Source organism: Fusarium venenatum, assembly GCF_020744135.1.
Source record: "Fusarium venenatum strain MPI-CAGE-CH-0201 chromosome Unknown EDB82scaffold_1, whole genome shotgun sequence".
Classification (NCBI taxonomy): Eukaryota; Fungi; Ascomycota; class Sordariomycetes; order Hypocreales; family Nectriaceae; genus Fusarium; species Fusarium venenatum.
Window position 1 is genome coordinate 10,406,038 of NW_027072129.1, and position 9,283 is coordinate 10,415,320.

The 9,283-nt window shown below is 48.0% G+C and overlaps 3 protein-coding genes across 3 annotated transcripts; 1 reads left to right on the top strand and 2 right to left on the bottom strand.

Annotated features, from left to right (window-relative positions):
* Positions 1-1,011: 1,011 nt before the first annotated feature.
* Positions 1,012-2,683, top strand: EDB82DRAFT_109889 (GPN-loop GTPase 3). The gene is made up of 2 exons (XM_025734331.2): positions 1,012-1,440; positions 1,640-2,683. The coding sequence occupies exons 1-2, from the start codon at positions 1,393-1,395 to the stop codon at positions 2,492-2,494; spliced, it is 903 nt and encodes a 300-aa protein (XP_025587794.1). The 5' UTR covers positions 1,012-1,392; the 3' UTR covers positions 2,495-2,683.
* On the bottom strand, positions 2,582-3,864 carry EDB82DRAFT_109956 (uncharacterized protein). The gene has a single exon (XM_025734320.2). It carries the CDS (start codon positions 3,406-3,408, stop codon positions 2,872-2,874), a length of 537 nt encoding a protein of 178 aa, XP_025587793.1. The 5' UTR covers positions 3,409-3,864; the 3' UTR covers positions 2,582-2,871.
* EDB82DRAFT_109895 (uncharacterized protein) lies at positions 3,865-7,315 on the bottom strand. Its single transcript, XM_025734309.2, has 2 exons — positions 6,325-7,315; positions 3,865-6,276 (listed from the first exon to the last, which is right to left on the bottom strand). The coding sequence occupies exons 1-2, from the start codon at positions 7,054-7,056 to the stop codon at positions 4,321-4,323; spliced, it is 2,688 nt and encodes an 895-aa protein (XP_025587792.1). The 5' UTR covers positions 7,057-7,315; the 3' UTR covers positions 3,865-4,320.
* Positions 7,316-9,283: the final 1,968 nt, after the last annotated feature.

Genomic DNA, 9,283 nt, shown 5'->3' on the forward strand with positions numbered 1-9,283 from the left:
GAATTTTATTTGCGAGAGGTCGGAGAGAATAGGTTGAGAGTTTTTTTTTTCCTTCTCCCTACATTTTTTTTCTTACTGGATGTATACATTCATTTTTAGCCAATCTTATCCGATACTCGAAAAATGACTCGATCTTTCACTTACGCGACAGATATTTCTATGTACCTGTTGAACAATACCCAAAGCTACAGTAAGTTCTACTACAATGGTTTCTCATGTTGAGAACGGCCAAAAGGCGGGGAGCGACAAAAAAATACTGCCAGTGCTTTTTTTTTTCTGTTGACCGGCCGTCGGTCGAAGTAGTCTTGGATCTACAGGGCACCGAATCATAAGGGTATACTTTGCTTTAGTATGAGGGGTTAGCGCGAAGCTCAGGTACACATGTTATCGCTGGCCAGGCTTTCGGTGATTGATACCCTGGACGTTAGAGGGGTAAATGACACCTGGTTGGGAGAGAAAGACACCTCCTCCGGAAGCCGAAATTTGTAGCCGTATTGCGCCATCGCACCTGCCGCCATTCAACCACAGTAATTACAGAGGGCGGTGCAATCAGGGTAGGTACTCCTTACTCGTACTCGTCTCCCCCGCTTCCCGCCTGTCTATTGTCTGTTTAGTCTATCCCCTCTCCCATCGTCTGACTTTAGGACAATCCGGTCGAAGGAACAATGGGTCAAGAGTTGCCGAACCTATCAGCCTCAACCCTTGTTGAAATGATCCTTGACCAATTCCCTGACTGATTGACAAACACGTGCCATATCCGGAGAAGATGCCTAGTGTTGTGTGGGTGATGATACCTAACTTTACAGTCATCATGATAGCCCGAGTCTCGGCATGATATAGTAAAGTTGGTACATGGCGGGGCCGAAGGAGCTATACTAGTTGAGGCACAAAGAGATGTATCCATGAGAAATAACTTTTTTTTTTGGCTCCCGAGTAGGAGGGGCAAAAAAAACTAAGAGAAAAAAGAGAAGGGAAAAAAGAAGGCGAAAAAAAAAAAAGGACTAACAATATACCCGAACTTTTACCCCACCATTCCAGAACGTGCCAAAAATTGACAATGGAAGAGGCTCGTCATCATCACTACATCTATCTAGAAGAAGTATACATCTCTGCGATATCCAAGTCATATAGCCGGTTGAACCTTGGTTATCCGATCTTGCATACATACACACATCATTAACCCGTTACTGTCCTCTGTTGCCAGCCTGCACCTGTCCCTTCAAAGCGGGGCTGCTTAGAAACGCACTGCAGCTAGCTTCGACCCTGGAAGCTCCCAGCTTCTGTACTGCACTGTACCTAATCCATCGCATTTTGTCCCCTCCCCATGTCGATTTGACCTGCTTGGCCTGACGAAACAAAACACCAAATCGCATATATCACCACCTCTTCAAGATGAGCAAGTTCGGTGCTATGGTCATGGGCCCTGCAGGCGCGGGCAAGGTACGTGGACATTTCATTTTATTTTTGACTCAGAATGCCTACATTGTATTTCGCTTATTCCCCAGGGATACTTTACCGCCTATTCTTTTTCTTGCCAATATCACTACCATCATGTCGCCTCGAATCGCGTGCTTGGATCACAATATCCCCAACGTTTATTAAAGCGCCTCAACTGACCTCGTATTCGTGTCCCCTCTAGTCTACTTTTTGCGCCGCCCTCATCACCCATCTTAACCTTAACCGCCGTTCCGCCTTTTACATCAACCTCGATCCTGCCGCCGAGTCTTTCGAACATGAGCCCGACCTCGATATCAAGGAGCTCATCTCTCTCAAAGATGCTATGGAAGAGGTTGGCCTCGGGCCCAATGGCGGTCTCATCTATTGCTTCGAATTCCTCATGGAGAACCTTGACTGGTTGACGGAAGCTCTTGACGGTCTGACCGAAGATTATCTTATTATTATCGACATGCCTGGACAGATCGAGCTGTATACCCATGTTCCTATCCTACCAGCTCTGGTCAAGTACTTGTCTCAGCCTGGATCTCTCGATATTCGCATGGCCGCTGTTTACCTCCTCGAAGCCACATTTGTCGTTGATCGCGCAAAATTCTTCTCCGGAACTCTCAGTGCCATGAGTGCCATGCTTATGCTCGAGGTGCCGCACATCAACATTCTGTCCAAGATGGATCTCGTCAAGGGTCAAGTCAAGAAGAAGGACCTCAAGCGCTTCCTCACTCCCGATATAGGTTTACTCGACGATGATCCCATCGAGCGCACACGCCGTATCACAGAGGGTCCGGAAGCCGAAGACGACGAATCAAAAGCCCCCGACGAGAAGGGGCAGGTCATGAAGGGTGCCAGTTTCAGACGGCTGAACCGCGCCGTGGCTGGCTTGATTGAGAGTTTCAGCATGATCAACTACCACAAGTTGGATGTGACCAACGAGGACAGCGTTGCTGCTATCCTGAGCTACATTGACGACTGCATACAGTTCCATGAAGCTCAAGACCCCAAGGAGCCTCACGACGAGGAAACCGAAGAATTTGAGGGTTAGGGAGGTCATGTATGACGGGGAAAATTAAACATGTGTAAGAAAAGGAAATCTGTGTGGTATCTTGATAGTAGTATTGCATAGCGCCGGCGTTACTGGTTTCTTTCCATAATCTGAGACTTAAAAGAGCTTGTATAGATGTATGCTCTTGTCTCTCTCTGCCTTCCACCTCAAAATTGTCACCTTTTTCCACCTTTTTCGTCATAAGTATGACAGCAATTCTCTGTAGTAGATGTGTTGCTGTAATGGCCGATGCTGTTCGCTTTTCGTGTTTCTTTGTCGTATTCCATCTCTTGGGGTATCCAAACATTTTCGTATCGTGTGCTAGCCATATAATGGTCGCAGAATGACTGCATGCTGCACATTTTATTAAATGTAGTTTATCTGGATCGTCCAGAGGCAGGGCCTCTTGTTCCAGCCATGCCCTGCTGTGCTTCGTAGCGGTCGTACTCTTGCAGCCAAACGTCCTTGATGACGGCCAGATATCCCAAAATCCTGGCGCCTATGACGGTCATGTCCCTAGCGCTCTCAAAGACGCCGCGCTCCCAGATCCACGCCGCCAGGGCAAACATAAAGGCCCATGTCACAATGCGCATCGCCAGACGAGTCCACCACATGAGTAGACGACGGATCCAGTTGAGGATGATGACAACAGTGGCAAGCACGAGCAGCGACGCAATGACGCCGACAAGGCCTTGGTTCTCCGCAAGCAGAATCATGACGCGGTCGAGTATAGGTTCGATAATAGGTATAGCTGTGTCGATAACCTTTTGCACCTGGACAAGGACGTTGCGCGCGAGGACTTGGACTGGTGAGCGTGGGTGTAGGATGTGTTTCTGAACGGACTCTGCAAGTTCGGGGGGCAGAAGTGCCGTGATGAGGTGTGTCGCCATGTTCGGTGATTCAACGGAGGGCATTTTTTTCTGGGACTGATAGTTTGATGGGCGGTTGGTAATGTTAGGGTTGTAGGTTCAGGTTCTGGGTTGATGTTGTTGGTGGGGGAAATGTTTGTTTTCGTGGCTTTTCTGAGCTAACGTCCAGGGTAGTTCTGAGGACGAAGTTGCGGTCTAAGATGGGTAAGGTGAGATGGGAATGGAGCAAATTAAAATACCCCTTTTGTTTTTTTATTTTCTTTGAGCCTGTAATTTACTTGAAACTTCCGTTTTCATGCAGAATGCACCGATGAAAGGTATCGTGATATGTTTTGATGAATACGGTATTTGTTATTAAGCTTTCTTTGTTTGTCGATCAGCAATTCTGGAACCTTGTACTTGACGTGAGCCATCGGCCTTTTGCAACATTGTCATCCAGCAAACATAATGGATTTTAATATGTACTGTGACGTGAATGGCTGAAAAACAACAGCCCTTCTTCACTTCCCCTTCTTTGAATCAACACAACGATGGCTTCTATTTGTATCCGTCTTTGTTAGGTATTTCAACTCTATCACATGCAAAACATTCAATCTAAGCGAAAGATTGATGCACGGACCATCAGTTAACAATAGCATTTGAGCTGATCGATTAACAAAGGAGTAAGTAAAGTAAAATGTTGTATGTTAAATGTAGTAGGCATAACAATGAATATGCAAGCCCCCTCTGGGTAAAATATTTACAAGAAAAGAAAGAAATCGCTAGACTTGACGGGTATCGAACATAAACCTGGTCTGATCCAAGACAGGTCTTAACGCCACCTAGGTACTCTAAACCAGAGCATCATCATCATCTGTGATATGTAATATCCCTCCGTGCAAAGCGCCAAATACGTTGTAATAGAAATGCCACATCTTTTGAAACACCAACCAAGTATAACCGTCAAAGAAGTCGTCTTCACTCATCAAGACCTTCGAGTACGCGTCGCGCAGCATCGATCCTCCTGCGATACATGCGTGCCTCTGATCCGGCCCTCGATGATTCTGTCAGCCCGAGCACGCACTTGCCGAGACTGGCAACAAGCCTCTCTACCAGTATTTGACTTTCCTTGTCAATTCCTTGCATAGGAGACGCATTGCCGTCTATGTGTCCAGTCTCGATGCCGCCCAAGGTCGCTGCTTCGTTCAAGAGACTTGCAGAGATCTGCTTGAGCTCCGAGTCAGGGGATCCTCCAGGAGTGCTACTGTTGGGGGTCAGAATCCCATTGGCCGTCTTGGATTTGTCCACAAGGGGAAAGCTTCGGTTGGTTCCTGTGGATCCGAACGACGGCATAGAAGGGCGATGGCGTGCGTAACTAGCTGCACTGCTGGCAGGGCGATGAACTATCGTGCCACGTCGGGGCTGTTGCTGTTGCTGCTGGATATCGACGGAACCGTTCCTTGAAGCAGCTCTGCTCTGAGGGAACTTAAACCCTCCAAACGATGCTCGCTTCGCACTTGAAGGTCCTCTCATACCCCCTTGAAGGTCCACAGCAGTCTCAATTACATGATCGAAGTTCGAGGTACGGCTTGAGCGACCCTCGGTAGCTGTGGTAAAAGAATTAAAGGATGCCATGGACTCAACACTTGGCCTCCGTTCGTGGTCGGAATCAGAGTCAGTGCCAGGAGCCGGAGTGACAACGGGCCCACGAGTTGTCTCAACAGAATCGTCCGAACTCACACTGCTCCAGCTTCCGCGTCTACGCTGACTCATTGACCCCATTGCTGAATGGAGGAAGAAGTGCTCGTAGTCGAATGCGTCTTCACGGTCCTCGTGAGACACAGGGTTTTGGATCGCATCGTGGTAAGACGACTCGCCACTTTCGCTCTCAAAATCCACAAACTCATCGTCGTCGTCCTCCATGTTGTCATCATATCCACCTGTTTGTTGGTTGTATTGAAGTTCTTCTTTTACTTCCTCATCCTCCACTTCCAAATCTCCTTCCCATGTTTCGCCGTCATCAATCATGTCGTCGTTTTCCTGCGCTTGAGAGTCGTTTTGAGGATTGAGTGCTCTGTCCAATAGAGTAGACACCTTCGCCTCCTCAGTCAATGGTTCATCTGGTAGCTCAAGAGTGTCATGAGCGTCTTCGTACTCGATATCTGCTGTCTTGGCTCGTTCCAGCTCCGAAGCTTCCTTTGGATCCAACTTGGGTGAGGTTTGATCATCGACTTTCTCATCAGAATTGTCCGGATTCCACGGTGCTTGCCAGGTAAGCGCATCAGGCGTGCTTTCTTGCGATTTCCCAGACTCTGGTAATGCTTGGTCCCATCTTGCGTGTGTAAACGGACTGGGTGTCCTGAGGCTCTGCAAACTACGTCGCTTCATACTATCGGCCCGGGCCTGTTCCTTGAGACTGGAAATCTTCCCTCTCAAATCTTTCATCTGGTGCTTTAGGTCACGTACTTGAGCAACCGACGGGGACCTGGGTATATCCGTGTCTGTCATGGAGCCAAAAGCTGGGCTGAGCTGGCTATAGAGGCGGGAGCTGCGTCGACTATTCCCGGGCGTGCCACCGTCGTTCTCGCTCAAGGCTTCCATCATAGGATCAAGGGCACTTACAGGGCTCCTCTGAGATGAAGCGCCGTAGCCGATTCCTAAAGCATCTGCACTTCTTGAAGAAGTCAATGGTTGACGGTAGCCTCCTGCAGACCCCAGGGCACTGGCAGATCGCTGCAGAAAAGTTGGACTCGCAATCCCGTTATAAAACTTATTTTCGCTTGTATTCCTAGAGTGGCCTTGTCCTGAGCCCAAGCCTGCACTAGAATCCCGTAAGGATGTTGCAGGCCGCGCGATTGGGGGAGAAGGCGTCGATCCATCGGACGTTGGAGAATACAAAGAACCTTTTGCTCTGTAGAGATTTCCTTCCATTGCCTGTAGACTTGTCAGTGGCGTCTACCGGGTCCCAGAATAGCAACATACCGTTAATCTTTGCTTAGCATTGGCCAGAATCTGCTCGGCCCTATCACTCAGAGAACTGGTCGAACAGCGTTGGTTTGAGATATCTTCGATACGAGGCACGCGCACAGCCTTGGGTTCTCGCGCAGCGGTTCCCTCAACATAGGACGATGCCATACTCTCTTCATCATCACCCTGGAAGTCAACATCGTCGACACTAACAGCATCGTCAAAGTCACCAAACTGCGCACCACGACCGTGCGACGTTATGGTGCTGTTAGAGTCGAGTGAAGATTTTCTCTCGCGCTGCTGTATTTGCGACCTTGGCTTGATGCGCGATGCGCCCGCAATCTGCGAAGAGCCCAATACGTGATCGTCGTTACTGTAGACAGATAACTGCGCCGACCCGCGCCGTCCCCCTTTCCCCACAACGCTCTCTACTTCCGTCACCTCGCCAATGTCGGACAGCATAGTTCCGTTTCCATATATGATAGGGGTTGGATGAGAAATAGGCCCGGCGATGAATTGGTTTTGCGGATGAAACCGCATGTCGGTGGTTTGAGAATTGTCCCACATCGGCATGTGTGGTTGTGACAGCTGGTCGAAAGAGGCATCGAAATCATAATCGGGCAAGATCATATCGGGATTTGTGAGAGTAGGTGACCCAGGGATTGGCCCATAGTTGGATGAAGAGCCGGAGCCTGACTTGCCATGGCGGACATCGCGACTGTAATTAGGAATGGTTTGCGCCGCCATGATTCTTGTAGTGGACGCGGTCGAATACAGGGAGAGAATCGATTGTCTGAAATGGCGAGTGTTCAGTCGAACTATGTCTTGCCTCGTTTCGTTTCGTTTCGTCTCGTCTTGTAGCGCGCCCTAAGCGACTGGCGGGTTTTTGGGACACAGGGCCTTGACAAGCCCCGAAGTAACGTTCGATCCCAATTCGGCTGCGCACGCGAGCTGGCTTGCAGGAGGCTGATTATGATTTCTTGTTTTCGAGGGAATGCGACACGATGGTGATTCGACGGTTGTAGCGATGGTGAGAGTCTGCCAGTCGAAAAGCAGTAGGTATGCAGGTAGCGTGGCGCGAGAGAAATTAGAGCGGCAGTTGACAACCGGGAAAGGAAGTTGATCAGACAAAGGAAGGAAGGTAGTCGAGTAAGGAGCGAATGAATAGACGAGGGGTGAATTAAGAAGGCTAGTAGAGTATAGAAAACAAAGGGAAAGATCTATTCGCAAAAGGCGTACTAAGTTAGCCAAAGACAAGGATCCAATTACATAGGCATGTCCAATCCAAAAGAACGGCCGTGAAAACGAGTGAGGGAGGGAGAGCATCCAAAGTAGAAAAGTAATTGAACTGAACCTATGGATGGAAAGAATGATGGTGATGGACGTTGGGGTTCCCTTATTGGAATGGATCGCAGCTTGGTACGTACCCTTTTAATTGAGCTCGGCCTTGACACTCAGACCTCTATGCAGCTTCTCCACAGATCTTAAATAACAACAGCATAGAATGGAGTCTGCAGTATGTGGGTAGTAGGCAGGCAGGTGGTGTTATATAACGATTGTTAAGACGTTGAAGAAAACCGTTAGACACAAGCATAATCACCCATTTTTAGGTTTTGAGTCAACCTCTCAAAAATAGTTTACCAGCAACGTCTTGGAATGCAATGACTTAGGTGGACTTTTTCAATCTTTTGGCGTTGGCGCCGCCCGGCGGCCAGCTTTTTAGAGTCTCCTCTCACTAAAAGGACTAACTAGAACTTGACTGGACTGGCGTCTGGCCCGGGTCGTTGCGCAAAACGGGAAGTATGGGGACTTATGCCTTGTTTTGCTGTATCCGTAGACTTGGGGTACTTTGTTTTTTCTTCAGGGTGTCGTCCTGAGTCTTTTGATTGGTGGCTAGCCAGTCAATGATTGAAACAATGGTGTATGGCGCCGCGCATGATGAAAACGACCATGTCTGGTTCACCAAGTTCTAGAGAAACAAGTCGTGCAAAGATCTGCAGTGTATCCATAAGAACCTGTCGTACGCTTCTACCTCGGTATGGATACTGCACCTATCCGTGCTCTGTACTAGCTCAGGTGTCGTTGTGTTGCGTAAGACTTGCTGTCATTCATGACTCTCCTGAAGGAAAGGGACAAGACATGCAATAGTGCATGATAATATTATCCATCCTTAATAACAAAGCGCAGTCACTCTCTAATTGGGTTGCATTCTCCGGTACTTTGGATAAACTAAGCTGATCGAAAACTACAATGTTGCACCAGGCAATTTCCTTTAATATAGACCGGGATTACCATGTATGTATCCGTAGTACGGACCAAGAACTAGCCCAAGGACTGGACGCGATAACTATGTAAGAGAAAGGGGCGCCAATCCAATCACCGCGTGGCCAGGATATCCTCGTTTTAGGAAAACTTCTAGAACACGTTAAGAACAGCTTAATCAAACTTCCAAGTTGAAAACACTCAATTATTCCAGGTTGAATGATAGCATAGTCCTTTCGAAACCGATTGAAATGATCACCAAGACCTACTTGCAATGCGAAAAAAGCAATTCCGATCGTCGTGGCTTTAAAATAGATGTTGGCCAGTCATGCGTAATAAAGTAGCACAGCTATCATATCTCAGCAAGTATCCGATCTCATTGTCAATAGGCCCGCCATACTTAGTTTGTGTTTCAATAAAGACGCCTCGAAATCCTGCGAGAAAAGAAAAGAAAGTATGGGCTGGCTGGGCTACGCACAAAGTACTTGGTAGAACAGAACAGCTGAGACAAGACAAGACTCAGCTTCTCAGCTCATCCATTATTTTACAAGTTTATGATGCAAGCCAGAATACGGGTTGGCTCGTCACATCTCACAAGATCTCAAGGTGAAACAGCCTTTCCCAGTCATCCCATCATCCCATTTTTTGATATATCCCATCTATAGCAACTCCTTAACAAAATGCATTTTCCTTGTTTTCGCAAAACATGTAT

What these genes read in the sequence shown, in the direction of transcription:
- EDB82DRAFT_109956 (XM_025734320.2), bottom strand. Translation starts at nt 3,408, where the DNA reads ATGCCCTCCGTTGAATCACCGAACATGGCGACACACCTCATCACGGCA.
- EDB82DRAFT_109895 (XM_025734309.2), bottom strand. Translation starts at nt 7,056, where the DNA reads ATGGCGGCGCAAACCATTCCTAATTACAGTCGCGATGTCCGCCATGGC. An exon ending in ATGCTAAGCAAAGATTAACG is followed by an intron (nt 6,277 to 6,324) that starts GTATGTTGCTAT and finishes ACAAGTCTACAG; the next exon opens with GCAATGGAAGGAAATCTCTA.
- EDB82DRAFT_109889 (XM_025734331.2), top strand. Translation starts at nt 1,393, where the DNA reads ATGAGCAAGTTCGGTGCTATGGTCATGGGCCCTGCAGGCGCGGGCAAG. An exon ending in GCCCTGCAGGCGCGGGCAAG is followed by an intron (nt 1,441 to 1,639) that starts GTACGTGGACAT and finishes TGTCCCCTCTAG; the next exon opens with TCTACTTTTTGCGCCGCCCT.